Here is an 18,862-nt window from a genome sequence, read left to right as displayed (position 1 = left end):
GGGAGGCACGTGCTGGGCTACATTCCTGCCTGCTGGGAGCTGCTGCTCTAGCACAGGGCGGACGCCAAGAAGCCTACGTGGAAGATACATGGGCATCACGAAGGAAGATGGATGGCGAGGAGAGCAGACTGTGGGAGCTCCAGTTATGGGGGAGGCGGGCTCTCCGGAAGGGATGTTAAATTGACTCCTACAACAGGAGAAAAAAGGAGGTGGGTGATCAAGACCGACCACCTCACACAGAAACTCCCTAAGCCCAGAAGGCTGTCGTGATGCTCGGTCCCCAGGAAAGATCTGACACTCAGCCCAGCTGAGTAGGCCGAGGCCACACGTAAGCCTGGATTCCACTCCCAGCTCCTCTCAAGCAGGGTGCAGTGGCTCACGCCTGTAGTTCCAACGACCAGGGAGGCCGAGGCAGAAAGGTCATGACATAGTGAGCCGCTGTCTTAAAAAAAAGAATCCAATGCCCCGTGAGCCTGCCCAGGCCATGCCACTCAGCCTGGACTCCCCGCGAGCTTCAGGACAACGGCCTGGGAGGAGGAGGGAGACCTGCATGCAGCCCTGACGGTAGTCAGCCTCCACAGTCATCCGTCCACCCTGCAGACCTCGAGTTTCCTGCCTGAACTCACTAGAAATGTCACTTGGAAACCGGCAGCCTGGCCACCTGATAGTGACTTACATCATGCAAACAAAACCGAACAGTTCGAAGCAGCCCCTTGGGCCTCTGGAACCAGCAGCTCCTGCCTCTGGCTCCTCGTAGTCAGTGTCTCAACAGACAAGAGCTCTGGTTAGAGAGTCGAGACCAACTTGTGAGGAGGAGCAGGGCACAGTCAGTACTTTAAGCTTCACCAACCACCAAGTGGACTTCCTCCTCAGAGCCCTCCGAGAATGTCCTTCTTAAATGAAAGCTGAAGCTCGGAGGTCGCAATGCCAGGGCCCCACGCTGGGGCACCTCACTAGCCAGTGTCCTCTCATTTCACTAAAAGGTCTCCTGAGCACCACTATATGACACAGCGCCAGCACGCGTGACACCGAGAAGTCCCCTTCCCATACGTGTTTCTGTAACTGGCAAAAGCTAGTTCATCACTGGTCTGCCATTAGCTAAAATTACTAGTTTTTTTTGTTTGTTTGTTTTTGTTATCCAATGCCCCGTGAGCCTGCCCAGGCCATGCCACTCAGCCTGGACTCCCCGCGAGCTTCAGGACAACGGCCTGGGAGGAGGAGGGAGACCTGCATGCAGCCCTGACGGTAGTCAGCCTCCACAGTCATCCGTCCACCCTGCAGACCTCGAGTTTCCTGCCTGAACTCACTAGAAATGTCACTTGGAAACCGGCAGCCTGGCCACCTGATAGTGACTTACATCATGCAAACAAAACCGAACAGTTCGAAGCAGCCCCTTGGGCCTCTGGAACCAGCAGCTCCTGCCTCTGGCTCCTCGTAGTCAGTGTCTCAACAGACAAGAGCTCTGGTTAGAGAGTCGAGACCAACTTGTGAGGAGGAGCAGGGCACAGTCAGTACTTTAAGCTTCACCAACCACCAAGTGGACTTCCTCCTCAGAGCCCTCCGAGAATGTCCTTCTTAAATGAAAGCTGAAGCTCGGAGGTCGCAATGCCAGGGCCCCACGCTGGGGCACCTCACTAGCCAGTGTCCTCTCATTTCACTAAAAGGTCTCCTGAGCACCACTATATGACACAGCGCCAGCACGCGTGACACCGAGAAGTCCCCTTCCCATACGTGTTTCTGTAACTGGCAAAAGCTAGTTCATCACTGGTCTGCCATTAGCTAAAATTACTAGTTTTTTTTGTTTGTTTGTTTTTGTTTTTTTTTTTTAGAATTTATCATAATTATCATTATTTAATTTGCTACAGGATATATGTGTGCTCACCAGAGAGTGGCAGGAAGAGAAAGAGGGACAGTGAGAAAGCAAGCCGCCAGATCAGGGCTTGAAATGCCGTCATTCACATGGGAGTCTAGTGCCTCGACCACCATGCCACCTGCTGGCTGCCTAAAATGACCAATTTTCACTTTAACATGAGTCTTCCTTTCTGGTGTACACCTCTCTGGGCATTCAGGTGCTTGTTCAAGCAGGTGCACATGGCTGGGTGGAACCACAGCCTCCTGCCAGTCAGTCCTGCGTCCAGGGCGGTGGAGAGAACGGGGCCCCCAACCTTTCCCACTGGGGCCATGAGCGACACCCAAGTGCTGAGAAGCAGCATCCAGACAGCGAGGGCGGGGGGAGGGGGTGCAGGACTCTGGAGTACAGCACTCACTTTCATCCTGAAGCTCGGTTGAGCATAATTGGGTCTGATGCAGTGCCCGCTACGATGGCTCACGTCTGCGATTATAAATGGCAATTTTGGAATCACAGAACAGGGGCCATGGGGGACTCACCACTGCGGCTTCCTCCTGCCCAAGTGCTGATGCTGGGTCCACGAGCTGACACTGCAAACCACGGCCCTGGAAAAACGCTTGCACGTGAAGGTGTGGATTGCCTAAGGGGGGGTGGTTCTGGTTCCTCAGCGGCACATGGTTTAGATGGTGCGGGCGTTCAGTGTGGACGAGGCCTCACACCCGTCACACTGAATCCATTTCCCTCCCCCAAGTGATAAATCAGAGCGCTCGGTGATCAGTCTTAGCTCTTACAGGCCTGGACCGTTCCGAGTGCACTGCAAAAGCTGTCGGGGCCAGACCGTGGCACAGCAGTAACACGCCCGCCCGGCGGGAAGGGCCTGCACCCCGCACCTGGGCCTCCCTCCACAGCCACATCCAGGCTGGCTCAGGTCGCGGTGGGTCATGGCGTGAGGATCTTGTAGGAGGTGCCGGACTTGCTCTCCCTCTTGTGGAATTAAAAAACTTTAAAACATTTACAAAAGCTACCCCAGAGTTGGAAAATTCATCTTAGTAAATTTACCTTTTCAAAGATTACTAAATAGTGCCCTGTGAGCTGGCCTTTTGGTTGTTCAATTATGTATCAATCCAGGGCTGATCATTAAAGCCAGAGAGGGAATGACTAAATTAGAGTGAAGGGAGAAAGGAGAGACAGTTCCCTTACCTGTGACAGCCATAAGATAACTCGCAATCAGTGTGGCGGGTCCACGAGGGAGACACTAAGACACAGGGTCACCCCTCAAGCGCAGTCCTGGGCTCCTCAGCATCTGCCACAGGAGAGGGGGAGAGAGGAGGAACTGGGTGTGTGGAGGGAGGAGGGTACAGGGCCAGGGCATGAGGCAAGGGAGCGTCTACACCTGTCAGCAAAGCCCAGGAAGAAGAGGCAGGGCCTCAAACCCCAGGCTTCAGACACACAGAGGAACCCCACGTTGATTTGTCTCTCACACAGCTCCACGCCTCCTCCCCAAGTAGCCAGGCCTTGGAAACAGGCCGCAGCCCCATGGCCTACATGTCCAGTTCCAAAAGGACATTGGGACCAGCAGAGGGGAGAGGTCATGTTGCTGGACTCCCACATGGCCAGCTGTGGTGCGCATCTCAGGCCCAGTGGCTTCAAAATCATACCAGGTGCATGTGCATGCATGCCCAAGATTCTGGGATAATGGAGGAGAAGGGATTGCAGTGCGGCATCCCCCTGGGGGGTGATTTCCTGCTTTCTGTCTCTCTCACCGGCAAGTGCACGTAAATAAATAAAAAATAAAAAGAACCAAAGAGACATTGATGTCCCTCTCTGGAACAGTCCCCCAGTTTTCTCTGTGGCAAAACCCTTAAAAGTAAATAAATAAAAAGACGATGACTCGCTTACAGGACATCTTTTAAGAAGGTAAGTAAAAACTCGGTGAGAACGTACGATGGCTGGTCTGTTCACGCTTCTCAGTGGGATACCGAGGGGGGAGCCTGCTAAGGACATAACTTTCATTACCAAGAGCAAACTGGAGCCGGAATGCATGCTGTGCACTAAGCTACCGGGGGAGGGCAGACTCCCGGGTGCACGCGGGACAGACAGCGCAGGAGGGTGGTTCAAACACGGAAAGGACACATCTTGAAAACAGAAGTTGAAACTGTTCATTTATTTATGAAAAAGTCTACATGTCTTGTTTGCATTTTAAAATGATTTAAAAGTTCAGGAAAAGTGCCATTAGCTCTAAGTGATTAAAGTCATTGTAAACAGATGCCAGAAATCATGCAAACCAATAATGAGGGAAGACAGAAATAATAGATTTATTTTTCAGAAATCTCAGCATTAAGCAGGAACCCTACCTTCTGAGGCCGAAGCCAATCTCTTTCCTATTAAAAAAATGTAAAAATACAGTAGAAGGAGCAGACAACCCTCTTCACACAGTGACGTTGTGTGCACAATTCAAACACCCTTAATCAAAACCACACGCTCCCATAAACCTGTGAACACAACAAATTCACTTCGGTAAATTCCTTCAAGAAAAGATATTACTCTCTCTCGGCACGCCAATAAATACTTATACTAAAAACCACAGTCATTTTAATTTAGTCAGATACAACAGAAGAAAAATTCGTTTTTACATTAATCTTTATAGGTTAAAAAAAAAAAGGCAACTTACAGTGCATATTCTAACTCCAATCTGCCTTTGTCACCCAATTTGGGGGAGCAGTGTACAGGACTGTGCTGCCATTGCGATTCCGTGAGTGGGTGGGCTGCAGGCACTTGGCAATTCCAACACAAAGGCATAGCAGACGCAGCTGGTCCCAGACTCCTGTAGCCCCCAATGTGTGAGGGGGTGTTCCCTACTTCTCCCATACAGAAATATCATTTCCAGAGTCTCAAATGCGAGGTTTACATTCCACAGGCGAAGCTGAGCCTGACTAGCTCCTGCAGGGAAACGTGTGCATAAACCCCTCGCGGTGCACATCTGCACCGTCCTGGCGAGCACTTCCATAGGGAGACAGGGGTCCTGTCTACACTTCCGGCTATTTACCTGAGTAAAGCGATTGTTCAACTTTGCTATTCTACTAAAAATGATCAACTTTCTTCTGCATTATGAAACCAAGCCTCTGTTAATTTCAGAATTTCAAGGTTCTAGAACAAACTGAAGTTTTCATTTGAAAACCCTTTAAAGCTAGGCTAGATAAATAAACTCCTAGATGGATGGATGGAGAAAAGTGACAGATCAAGTAAACTTGTTCTATTAAAAGTCTTGACTGACACCCTGGTTCACTGGCACATGCGTGATCTGCCCTCAGGCGTGCTCGGTTACTCCAGGGGACCGTTAAATGGATGTCCACGAACATGAAATGGCACCAAAGTGCACACTGAATGACCGAGGATGGGTCTTTTTTTTTCCCCCTCCTTGAGGGGAAAACACAGTATAACTGGAGGTTTTTATTCTTTTAATCAAAACAAGAAACATATCTACCTTTTCTTTCATGCTGCTTTGGCCTAGGATAGATATTTGGACCACCTGCTGGTAGCAGCCCTCCTGCAGAGACACACATGATCACACGACTGGTGTGCCTGACACAGAGGACCACACCGCTGGGGACGACGCTTGGTCCAGAGACACGGGGGGGGTGGGGGGGTGAAGAGTGAGGGACGCTCTCACGTTAGTCCTGTTATTCTAGGAGGGAAACACGACTTCTTACAGATCTGACAGCAATCACAGTATCTCATTCTGAAACACCAAACACTTGGAACAATAGAAAAGAGGCACTTCAGTAATGTATGTACAGTTTTAACTCTGTAATGAGCAATCACTGTTTTCCAAACAAAATTACAATGATCAAGCTACTAAAAATAATCTACACTTGATAGCGATTCTTTAATCTGTAAACAAAGGAAATTTCTCGAAGAAAATAAAGATCAGTATTTAAAAGTTTAAAAGGGAGAAGTAAAGATAAAACCCCAAAGAAGAACCGCGGTTGCTATCCAGTGCACACACCAGAGGCTGCTCCTCCCTCAGCCACGGACACACTCGCACTTCGAGATACTGACATTTTATGTTCAGATGTAACCTTTGCTTTTCCAGTGCTTAATCTGTTTCAATTTAATGAGAAAAAGTCTGAGTTGCCCAGTTAAGTTAAATTTAACATAACCTTTGGAAGGCTCATCTTACTGCCTGGACTTTTTGTGACCGCTACATTCTCGTGTGTCACGTGTGTGAACGTGTATGTGTATGTTTCATGCAAGAAAAAGGAATGGACGTTTGGAAACAACTACAACCGAGGGTGGTGGCATGAAAGTGGTTTTGTGCCAAACTGCAAATCATTACTGGCATCTATAAGAGTGCATTGAAAATTCACATCTTCGGTTTCAGCAACACACAGATGACAGTGGGTGGACGTTTCTGAATAAGGCAACCAAATGTAAGTCCCTGCATGTGTTCACCAAGGAATCACAGTATGTGGGAGTTCATCATTCGACCGTGAAAACAAGTCCCAACAGGAAATAGAGGCACAAAGTAGACTGTCTACTCTTTTAATATGGAAAGACAAAACAACTTCATGGTATACTAATTAAAAATCACCATGACTTTGCAAACTCTAAGAAGCTCGATGAAACGGCAGCGTGGTCTGAACACGCGTGGCGATGTGGCTCCTCGTCACTCCACCTCCTCCCGGCTGTCCGTCAGGTGGCCTTTGCTTTGCCGTCGGATACTGACCAGCTTCCCTGCCGACCTGAGGCTCCACCTGGAGCTGTTGGCCGAGCTGGCCAGGCTGGTGTACTTGGTCGAGCCCTTGGTGTCATCCTCCCAGCCTGGCCAGGACAGGTGGCCACTCGAGGCGTCCCCTGAATCAGCCGACACGTCTTCGAGAACGAGTTTCGGAGGCTCCCAACCTTCGATCTCATCTGGTTTTTTAGACTGTGTATTCTGTTTTAAAACCAAATTGTCCCAAAATCCAGCTTTCTTCTCTGTCTTCGACTCTTCTTTTAATCGTATGTTAGTTCTGGAGGAGATGAAAGAGTTAAGTGCTAGTGAGCTATTGATCTTAGAGCCTCAAAAGTCATGCCAATTTTATAAAGTTTCTTGTAAGATGTTTCTAACTGTGTAGAAAACCAACACAAATCTACACATAACGTTTTAAGTATTAACATTAATAAGGAAAAGTAGTCACTGCATGCTCTTAGTGGAACTTGTAAAAGCGCCACAATGGCAGCTGGCAATTCATGGGAAAAGAACCAGTTTTCAGGAAGAGCCACAAAAGTGGAATCACCCTGAGAGGAAGCATCTCAGCAGGCACTGGCCTGCATTTCCCTTTTTTCCCTTCCTTCCTTCCTTCTTTCCTTTCTTCCTTCCATCCTTCCGTTTTTGAAGATGCTGTCCTAAATTCTTATTTTTGTTGAGCAAATTACCTACTCAATGCTTGAGACTAACAGGCTCTCTGAATAGCCCTACTAAAAACGTAGTTGATAAATGGAGTCGTTCCCCTTATTTTTTACTCTGGAAGAAGAGATCAGAGCAGCATCTACCAAAAAAAAAAAAAAAGCAGGCTGACGTCTGTCGAGGACAGACTCTGGTGTCTGGTGAGCCCCAACAACAAGGCTCCTGGACAGCACCAGGCCTCGCCCCCAGCTATGCTGACCTATGGGCATGTCACCTGGCGGCAGGAGGGCCAGTTCCCACCGTCTTCACAGGCTAAGAGCGTGGGGTGGTGAGTCACAGTGTGGCCAGAGGGGGAAGGGCCATCTGTCTGCCCAGGGTGCAGAAAAGCAGCCCAGAGACCTGCGGTCCTCAGACGAAAGCCCCAGCTTTGCTTAGGGGCTCACAGAGATCCACCTTCTGTAAACAGCTTCTCCACTGATTGCTAAGAACATATGCCCCTGGTGACACCATTAGGTATCCCTGGATTTACATGTTCCCCTTTAAATAAGTGTTGCACAATTGTGAAATATTGCCAATCCAGTAGCAGCAATATAACAATCTAAATCTGTTTAATTTTCCAGCATCTTTTATGAATTGCCTATCAATCCTTTGCATTTTTAACAGTTTTATTTTCTGGGATAACTAAAATCTTAAGCTTGGCCACCAGCTGTGTTAGGCCACGTTCAATTTATAATTCCAGGTTTTCTTCACTTTCCCATGACCTTTAAAAATGCTCACATAGTCACCCACCCTCATGGCCTTTTATCAAAAGTATATTTGTTTTCTTAAGCAAACTGTAATGGTCATAGCACCTATTCTGGCTACTGTTGGCCACTCCACAGGGAGGGCTAGAGGGAGACCCAGAGGATTTACCAAATACCACAGCAGTTAGTTCAAGTTCGTTTACACAATTAACATGGTCATTTCTACCTTCCTCAAGAGCCTTCCTACTGCTCTTGAGAGGAGTATTTCCTATACACTTGTTTTGTGACTTACCCTTTGGACTTGGGGGATTTACATCTTTCCAGTAGTTGTTGTTCATCGTCCTTGTTGAACAGAGAAGTCACTTCTTTCCAACCTCGGAAGCTTGCTCCCTGAACCTAAGAAGAGGTTAAGAAAAATGTCACACCTGCTGTCAAGAATCAACAGGTCCCAGTTTTCTATTGTGGAGCTGACATTTTTGGGGGAGACATGGGCAGAGTTTGCCTCCTGTCTTTCTACACCTGTGTGTACTTAAGGCTTCCCCATTAGCTCCAGTGTTAGGGCACTGGAGCCCTGTGCCGTATCAGGGTTGCTAAGTACACTACATCTCCTAGAGGTCAAAGAGGCTGGGATGATGATGCTGATAGTCAGATGGAGAATCTGCTAAAGTAGGAGTAGGTCTCTAAGTTCAAGAGCCTAACCCTGTGAGAAGGGGATTCTTGTCAGAGGTTGCCCAGGAGGGGGAATTCTCAGGTGCTACCAGCAACTCTGCATCGCCTTCAGGCTCAGACCTCTGTGGGGATGGTCACTCTTGCCCTTACCTCCAAAGTGTAGTCTCCTCAGAAGAAATAATTGATTTTTCTTTAAAAAATTTTTTTTTAGGGAACCAGGCGTAATGGCTACGTCGCTGGACTCCCACGTAGTCGACCGCAGTTTGCGTCCCGGACCCGGTGGCTTAAAACTCACGCCGGGCATGTGTGCGTACGTGCCGAAGATCCCGAGAGGAGAATGGAGGAGAAGGGATTGCAGCATGACCATCCCCCCTGGGGGGTGATTTCTCGCTTTCTGTCTCTATGTCTCTCTCTGTCTGTCTGGCAAGCGCACATGCCCTATAGCGAAAATCTCTCTAAAAAAATAGGGCGTGTGTACTTGCCAGACAGACAGACAGAGAGCGAGAAATCAACCCCCAGGGAGGGTGGCAACACCACAATCCCTTCTCCTCCTTTCTCCTCTCACATGTCTGGTATGAGTTTCGAGTCTCTGGGTCCGGGACTTGAACCACAGTCAGCCATGTGGGAGTCCAGTGACATAACTGCTATGCCATCTGCTGGTCCCCAATTTTGCTGTTTTAAACAGATGATTTCATACTTTTTTTTTTAATTTCTGAAATCAAGATATCTTACAACTAATGATTTCTTGAGTTCAATGAAATACATGAATATGAAGTAAGGAATGGAGAAAAAGATTAAAATGCCCCAAGCAACCACTGAAGTGCCAAGTTCCTTTTGAAGATCACTGATTCCACACTCCCTAAGTCTCTCACGCCAGCTACAGTTTGCTACTAGCCCCGGGGTCACTGGTGGCCAAGATGGCTTTTGGAGTGCATGATAAAGAGTGAACTGGACCACACTGAGGCCTGGCGGTTAATACAGCTGGATCCCACATGGCTGACACATGTGTGCTCATGCCCACAACTGGAAAGAAGGGAAGGATGGAGGAGGGACCGAGGCATGACTGTGCCCCACGGGTACGTTCTTTTTCTCTCACTCTCTTTCTCTGACTCTTCCCAGCAATTGTATGTACCCTATGGCAAATTGAAAAATAAAAAAAATAAAAAAAAATAAAGAGTAAAAAGAAAAAGAAGTGACTGGAGACACGGTTACATACAAGCAGAAGCCCCAACCGCTGCCAGGCCTGCCATAGTTCCAGAACCGCTCTTTTTTTTACCGCTCTATGCAAGGGCTCAGGGCTGGAATCCTGGCCAGAGGAAGGTCTAAGAACATGCCTTGGGGCTAATTCACATCAAAGGGGCTAGGGAGGCCACCTGAGGGAGGTCTCTGGGGAAGTGAGAGCACAGCCTCCTCCCGAAGCCTCTCCCTTGCATTGCCATTAGCTGTCACCATCCTTGCTCTCCCGAAGAGATGGTGCAAGTGACAGTCACTGTAGGTGCTTACTTACAAGACGCAGAGAGGCTGTACTCCTCTATACAGGGACACCCCCCACCCCTGCCAGGGCCAGGCTGAGGTCCAACCGTGATGTACTAAAAAGGCATGGGAGAACAGCTTAATATTCTTGCTAACTATTCTAAATTTTAGAACTCACGAACTTCCTGAAACAACTGAGAAACAGAATTCAGGAGAGCACTGATTTCATAACCCAGTTTAGGCATCTGGGTCAAAGTGTGAAACCAAATCCTAAGACTTTTTATCGGACTCGGGCTATCAGGCTACAGAGAAAATTCTGATGCAGCAGTCACTGACTCAGGGTGGGTCAGCTGAAAAGGACTTTAGGAGACCGTGGTCCAACTCCTGACCTGGGAGGCCGAGCAGGGCAGGAGGGGTGTGGCTGGGCTCCCAACACCAGGGAGCTGTTCCCATTTCCCAGACCCTGCTGGGTCCTGACTTTCCGTAGGACTCAGGCAATGCAGATGTCCACCACACACACTGCCACGAGGCCTGCATCACACATACACAACTCACGGCAGACAGGACGGTGAGCAGCTGGGTTCTGCATAAGTCTGTGGTCGACTCGTGCGTGGTGCTGTGAGGCTCAGGACCAGGAGGTCGAGCGACCGGCCACATCCTGTGCTTCTCCTTCACATGGGACAAACCACAGCTCCTCCTGGAAAGGCCAATGCCCAAGGCCTTCTCCACCTTCCAAACTGAGCCCACAGCTGAGTAGGGCTGGGCCTGTGCAGGCCTGCCCCGGCAGGTGGGCTCCTTCTGCTCCGCTCACTTAAGTTGTTGGGTTGGCATCTGGTAGTAAATGCCTAAGGACTCCTTAGATTAAGCCAGGGACCAACTAAGGCTTTGCATCACTTGCTCTTAAAATAACACTCTCTTTAACCAGCTCCTGTGTAAACGCCCCTCAGAGAGGACCTGCAGACCGTATACAGAGGCAGGGTGACAACGCAGATGTCCACTCTTTAGTAGACAAGGTAGCAACTCTGTTGATATTTACAAACTCCCTTCAGTAGTTCCTCAAAATATAAAAAAGGGTTGCGATCAACCATCAGCTGAAGTTCAGTTATTTGGTTCCTTAGTCAATATTCTTTTTTTAAAGAGAGAGACATTTTTTGCTATAGGGCACATGCGTTGGCTAGAGAGAGAGAAATCACCCCCCAGGGGATAGCTGTAATGCAATCCCTTCTCTAGTCTCCTCTCAGGATTTTGGACACACATGTACATGTGCCCAGAGAGTTTTAAGCTGCTGGGTCCAGGACTTGAACTGTGGCCGACTACCTGGGAGTCCAGTGATGTAACCATTACACCATCTGCTGGCCTCTAGGTTAAGTTCCTAATCATTCGCCAGTCAGCTCTAAATTATTCATGCTAATGGAAGGGGAAATGTGCAGGATTTGTGCACAACAAAGCCCACTTGCAAGAAAACGCACTTGGGGTAGCAGAGGTGCGACACGAAATGCCCATGGGCAGAGAGCTCGGGTGGAGTCCCAGGATCGCAGACAGCACGAGGACACGTGACGAGGACCGTCGGAACTAATGTGAAACCATCACCAGATGTGCTCATCGGTCACAAAGGCAAGGTGCCTCAGAGTCTGAGCCAGATACTGCCCTGTATTCGAAGTGCACACATGTGTGTGCCTAACTCCTCGCTCAGCAGAAGTTCATGTGTGTACAGCATCTCTCGAGGGGAGGCTAAGAAACCTAACTGGACAGAAGAACTGGGTGGCTGGGAGTCAAAGGAGACTTTTTTTTGTTGGATACCCTTTGGCACACTGTGAATTTTACGCCACGTGCACTTGTGACCTATCACATATGTCCATGTTTCGGCATGCACACGTCTTGAGCTGGCATCTTGAAGCATGGTGATAAGTGCGGTGCTTCTCAGCCAGTATCCCTCATCATACCACAAAACCAAGAAAATGCTCTGAGTGACTGCTTTCCCAGTTCTCAGGAAGACGCAAAGCTGGTACCATAGAGAAGTTCGTTCAGTCACATAACAGACTAGCTGAGAAAGATGCCCCTGTCTACACTTAAAGAGCAACCCTGAATTCCCTGGGGAAGAGTGAGTGTAGCTCCCGTCCCCAACAACTCAGCACCTCGGGTCACCAGTCCACCCTGGAAACCGACACTGGTTCTCTTTCTCCAGAAAAGCAGCCTCTCCTACCTGAGAAGGTGTAGTTACTTGGAAAGGGCAGAAGAGAGGGGCACAGGAGCAGAACCAGAGGCGGGGACCCTGAGAAGGCATGCACAGTCAGAGATGGAATGTGGTCTGCCCTATTCACGGAAAGGGACGGGCACGTTCTGACCAGGGACAGAGAGTGCAGACCAGAAGAAGCACGATTCAGATGATGGAAATGAAGAGGAGATTGGCTGCTACTAACTAGAGGGGAAGACTCCAGTATAACACAGAAATATCCACGAGATAGAAGAACATCACAGAGCGATGAAGAGAGCAGATTTCAGGGCCAGCCAGTGAGATGGTGGTTAAGGATGCCAGATCCTACATGGATAAGAGCATGGCTGGAAGCCCAGACCCAGCAGCTTGAAAAACATGATGATCGTGTGTGTGCATGCATGGCCAAAATCTCAAAAGGAAAATGGAGAAGAAGGGATTGTGGTGTGCCGTTCCCAGGGGGTGCCCTCTCACTTTATCTCTCTGGAGAGTGCTAGAACTCTGTAGCAAATTAAAAAAGGCAAGCAGATTGCAAGGTAGTGAATACAGGCATTAATATGTCAAGTGCAAGAGTAAGCACAAGAATGACTGAGAAGTAAAGAGACACAGAGCTGTCACGTGGAGGCAGTACGGTCAGAACCACCCTGGTGTGAAAGCCCACATCACACACGGCTGGAGCCCTAGGGAGCGAGACGGAAGTGCCAACGTGGTGAGCACAGCGGCTTCTGACAATGCAAATACTCCTGAGGTTTCAGCCAGGCAGGCCAGGATGAAGCCCATCTTCAGGGTGCTCATGAAAAACAGCCTTATCCAGAATTCTTTTTTTTTTTTGGAGAGGATTTTGCTATAGGGCATGTGCGCTCGCCAGAAAGACAGAGAGAGACAGAAAGAGAGAAAGCGAGAAATCACCCCCCAGGGGGATTGACCATGCCACAATCCCTACTCCTCCACTCTCCTCTTGGGATCTTGGGCACGCACACACACGTGCCCAGCGTGAGTTGACATAACTGGGTCCGGGATTCCAACTGCGGTTGACTACCTGCGAGTCCAGTGACATAGCCATTATGCCAACTGCTGGTCCCAAATGTTTCCCTTCAGTTTTCCACCTCTTACTTAACCTGCAATGTAGCAGTGAGGGGTTTGTAAGGAACCCCTGAGGGGTCGAGTGGTGGCACAGCGATAAACATGATGTTCTGTGTGTCTGACCCATGGGATGGCTCCAGGCTCCCGTCTAGAGACCTGCCTGGGTACCCCGGGTACACACATGCTCGTGGGCAGGGTCTGGCTAGAGCTGGGGTGGACTGTGGCATCGAAATGCTGTGGGAGGTGCTTTCTCTGTCTCTGACCATCTCTCTCATGGAAGAGATTAGTAAATAAAACTTAAAGAGAAAAGAAATTATTAAAAAGAGGGAAGATAGCAAAGTTGGGGGTGGCCACACAGAAGGTAGTGAGAGGTCCCTAGAAAATGTATTTACTGAAGGAAGTGATAACTGAGATCCCCTTCCATAGCATGAGGGATCTATTAGGTTGTTGGACAAGTCATGATGTATTTTTCTGTTTTGCTATTGAAAACTATCATGACTTTCCTGACAACCCAATAGTTTGTGGAATGTTCAAAGAAGTAGATTCCAATCTTTGCCAAAAATTCTGAATCAATACACAGATTAGTCCACTGTCTTAAAATGGCTTTAATGTCTACATAGTCTGGCTGTTAAAAACTCGTCACTCTATTGCGTGTGACCTGTCAGTTCCTAAGTGCTGCTTATGGCTAGTTTATCATTTCGGCTACCCAATTTTTCTCTGCTCTACCATTTAATTCACAAGGCCTTGATACCATTTAAATTTTAACACACCAAAAACTGGCACTCGAACTGGCACTCAAAATAGTGACAAGACATTCATTAAGACAAATGAACTCGTGTTCTCTGCTTACACACACGCAGGAACCGAGACTAAAAATGCATTCAGAACTTGTAAGCTGTATTTTTCACTTTAAAATATTCCTACTTTATTATGCCCTTTTAAAATATACATTTGAAAACGAAAACTGTATATTAACAATGGTAATTACTTAGTAGAAGTAGGATTTGGTGGGTAGGGGAAGGAAATTTTTACTCTGCTTACCAAAATTTTCTTTTAATTTGCCAGAGGGTGTACGCACTCACCAGAGAGAGAGAGAGATCAGGAAGGTGAGAAAGCACACCCCCAGGTGCAGTCATGCCCAAGGCCCCTCTCGTCTGTCCGCATCTCCTCTGGGTATTTCAGGCACCCACACGTTCATGCTCAAAGCCGCCACATGACAGCATGTGGGACTCAAACCATGCTGCCAGCCATGTGGGATCCAGCTGTCTTAACCACCATGCCACCAATTGGCCCTTCCCTAATTTTTTAACAGTGTTTGTTGAAATAAAAATTAATGTTTTACAGTGACTTAATATTCGATTTACGTAACCAATAACTATTGGAACTTCACATAATCTCATATATCTGATGTAAACAAATACATTAATACCTCTGGAATTAGTGTGTAATCTAAAATAAAAAACCATAGATACTGCCTACTTAGCAAATAGATCTATAGACCTAAAGTAGCCCGGCTATAGACTTCTTTGGTACAAATATTCTTTTGTTCGACAGGTTTGTAAAGTACTGAAAAGGATTAGTTCAATAAATGCATTAACTGTTCTGTACAAATCCACGCATACTTCTGTCATTAAGTATTAAATCAGTTTTAATAAACAGGTTCATTATACTGGCCTCTTGTAAAACTCAGAGGTAGGAGGGGCGCTTAAAGGATAAATATTACTTTTCACAACACTAAAGATGTTTATAACTTCTCTTCCGTTGTGAAGCATCTGGAAAAAGCAATCCCCATGAAGAAACATAATCCATTACTTTTGCCAACCAAAATCCAAAGCACCAGGAAGGAGGTGGGTTGCTAGAAATATTTCAGAAGATGATCTTCACCTGTAGCCAGAGGCCAGTGTAAATTCCGCCTCTGCTCCTACCCACTTCTGATAAAGTCCTGAATATCCCCTTCAGTCACAACAATGGGAACATAAGAACTAACAAAACCCAACGGGAAACTGAGGATTCATTTGAAAATAAGAAAGAGAGATCTTCTCAAAGCCCAGCCCAGGGCATAGCAGAATAGAAATCAGGAGCCATACAAACACCCTCTGAGGCAGGGCTCTCAAATCACAAGGCATCGCGCCTGGGGCTTGTAGACAAGGCAGTGACCCTGCTGGAGGCCGTCACATGAAACCTGAAATCGCACCTCACATCAGTAAACAGACATTGCCCTGCTGACTTCTTGTGGTGCCAGCCAAGGGCGGAAAAGCCCCTGAGCGGTAGGGCAGCAGGGCTCCGTGAGGAGCTATGTGGGGAGAGAGAGGGCAGGGGTGGGTGCTGCGTGGCCTGCTGCACCGCTCCCCTCCCTCCCTCCTCATGCCTTCCTTCCCCACACAGTCCTCAGGTCCCACCGTCCTGTGAGGCAGAGGAGCAGGTTCAGTGAATGACACCATTTCAAGATATTAACACTCTGGGTTTCCCTACTGTGCTATGAGAAGGAAATGTAAAAGCATCTATGATTCAGTGATTAATAAGAAAATGAGAGGGAGGGATGAAAGGTGGAAATCAGAGCCAAGGCACAAAGAAACAAATCCAGGACACTTAGAGAACAGTAGAATAAAGAAAAGACGACTCATTCATATTCTCATTCCAATAATTTTAAAAACAAACATGCAGAGCCCTACGTTGGACACAGAGATGAACAAGATGAGGCACGGGAACTCACTGATACTGAGGAAGAGCTGTCTCCCTCCTCCTCTCCTTCCTGAGCTGCGCAACTGAGCTGCACGCCCCAGCTGTCCTTGAAGCTGTGTGTGGCCCCGTGAATAAGTCCTAGCAAGTGCACATGACACTTTAAGGCGCAGACACTAAGAAGTAGACACTGTACCAAAACATCTCTTGCTCCATTTGGCTGGCTGGACACACTTGTTAGTAAGTACAGAGGAAGAGCCCAGGTCCCTGATTCCCCACGTGGACCATGCCCGGACTACGACATAAGCAGGAGGTAAACTTCCACTGTGTTTGATCCGTATACCTTGGGGGACCTACTTGTTACAACAACTAACACGACCTTAGCTGACAAATGAGGCACAAACTTGAAAAGTTAGCGGCATTCAATAGACAGCCCAAATAAGTGTCTGAGAAAAATGACGTGGATGTTATTACAGTAAAGGGAAAACCAGCTGGCCCTGAAGGATGGACATTGATCCGGCAGGGTGGAGAATGGACATCCAATCGTGAGCAGCGGATGAGGGAGCGGATGGGCAAATGAGGGAGGCCAGGCCACTATACTCACTGCAGCAGAGAAAGTTCCAGGCATCACCCAGGGGTCCCTTCGTGCCTCGGGGGGAAGGCAGAGTCACACAAGCAGGAAGGGCACAGAAAAGGCTTGAGAACTCTCAGCAATTATAAACATGACTAGGAGCAGAGATTTACAGAAATAGGCTGGCTGATTGACATAGAAGATAAGAATAAGGAGATAAGAGAAGAAAAGGGATCCAGATTTCCAGAGCTTAAAATAGCAAGTTAAAAATGATGACAATAATAATAAATAAATAAAATTAAATAAATAATTCCTTTACAAAATAAGGAATTGAAATTACTGGGGAATGATTTGGTCCAGGGAAGCAGGGAGGGTACTGCAATGCTAAGCGAGTGACATGGGCAGAACTGAAGCTGAGACCCATTCCAGAAGGTTGTTTTGATAATCTAACAAAGGCTCCGTAAAGTGAGAGGATCAGTGGGGAGTGGACATTAACCACGGAATTAAAAACAGTCACTGATAGCTGAGTTTTAAAACACAAATGCCTGCAAACCCATCAATGGCTTTTGAGTGCCTTGAGAATAAAACAGAAGTATTTATCACCTCCAGAGCCGCTGCGTGACCCTCCCTAGTCCTTCAGACCAGGAGTTTTGCCACCTGTTCCAGCCGCACAGCCATCACCCCGTTTCCTCAGTCCTCACCAGGCCATCTCCACCCTTTCCTGGGCTACACATGGACAGGTGAACTACAGCCAGGACAGAACCACTGGCCACCGCCCACTGCCCTCTGGGACTAGAAACATGCTAGCCTGGATCTATGGGCTGTGCTTGTTCCCTCATTTTCTCCTGCATTCCTGTGTCTACACACACTAAACAGTGCTGCTGAGCTGAGCTTGGCTTTAACTTTCTTTCCTCCTTTTTTTTTGAGAGGTTTTTGCTATAGGGTGCATGTGCTCGCCAGAAAGACAGAGACAGACAGAGAGACAGAGAGACAGAAAGTGAGAAATCACCCCTCCCAGGAGGGATGGCCACGCCACAATCCCTTCTCCTCCATTCTCCTCTCGGAATCTTGGGCACGCATGCACACGCGCCTGGCATGAGTTTAAGCCACCAGGTCCAGGACTTGAACCACAGTTGACTACATGGGAGTCCAGCAACATAGCCATTACACTAACTGCTGGTCCCCAGCTTGGCTTTAACCTTCTACCAACGGTACAGGACTTGCTTTCTTCACTCCACCTGATGGACGACACATCCATGAGTCAGGACAGCCATCACGCCTGCACCTCTGGCACTCCGGTGTGACCTGACCACCCTTCCTCTTCCCTTGTCTCCACTCCCTTCCCACCCTCAGCTCCTCAACACTCCCACCCAGTCTCCTAAGTACCGAGCATGGCTCGAGCCCAGTGTGGCCTTTCTGTCCTGCACAAGGGCAAGCTCGTCCCACTCCAGAAGCAGTCGGGTGTTCCCAGCCACGGCGAGGGGAGCGCTCAGCCAGCAGCTTCGACAGCTACAGAAGACAGAAATAACCACTTAGGGCAAATGGCAGAAACAAGACGTCTACACAGCCTTCCTCATGGCTTTCTAATCCACTGAGCGAGTGAGGCAGGGATGGAAGTAACAGAGCCCGTCAACTCCCACAATTGGGCTGGAAGCTGGACATGAGTTACACTAGGTTGTTTGATAAGATTATGAAAATCACTAACAGCCTAATTATACTAGAAGTCAAAATAAAAGAATTCCTAACTGAATAAAGATGCCAAAAAACACACCTAAAACTCAAGACCACAGGTAGCTGACATTTTAAAACCACAGCAGTATTCTAAGTTACTATTGCAAAAACAAACTTAAAAGTTAGATGGTTATATTTAAGGAGATAAAAATCAAGAAAAAATTCACCTGAGTGAATGCACGTTCTTTTAAAAACTCTTGGAGTCCAATGAGCACACTAATGGCCCCAACTCAAGTAAACACTGATGACGAATGAGGCACCCCAAGATCACAGCTGTGCCTGCATCCCCACCCCGTGATAAAGGGGGCTACGGCCCACACCCCCTCAACCAACGGCCACCCCCCAGGCGCCCTCCCTGAGCACTGCCTCTGTCCACACAGCTTAGGAGAGTCATAAAAACAGTTACCACAGTTTTATCTCACACTCCCCTTCCACACACTCTTCTCCCTGCACCACTCCTGCT

The 18,862-nt window shown here is 48.1% G+C and overlaps 1 protein-coding gene across 1 annotated transcript in view; it reads right to left on the bottom strand.

The window, feature by feature from the left end:
* Window positions 1–4,456: 4,456 nt before the first annotated feature.
* Window positions 4,457–18,862, bottom strand: part of TDRP (testis development related protein) — a gene marked incomplete at its 5' end in the record, with an annotated part of 33,495 nt that continues 19,089 nt past the window's right edge. The window contains 2 exon segments of the mRNA XM_006141681.3: window positions 4,457–6,861; window positions 8,274–8,377. Coding sequence (XP_006141743.2) covers window positions 6,516–6,861; window positions 8,274–8,377 — 450 coding nt within the window.

Source organism: Tupaia chinensis, unplaced genomic scaffold, assembly GCF_000334495.1.
Source record: "Tupaia chinensis unplaced genomic scaffold, TupChi_1.0 Scaffold000061_1, whole genome shotgun sequence".
Classification (NCBI taxonomy): Eukaryota; Metazoa; Chordata; class Mammalia; order Scandentia; family Tupaiidae; genus Tupaia; species Tupaia belangeri.
This window is presented reverse-complemented; position numbering and strand designations above follow the sequence as displayed.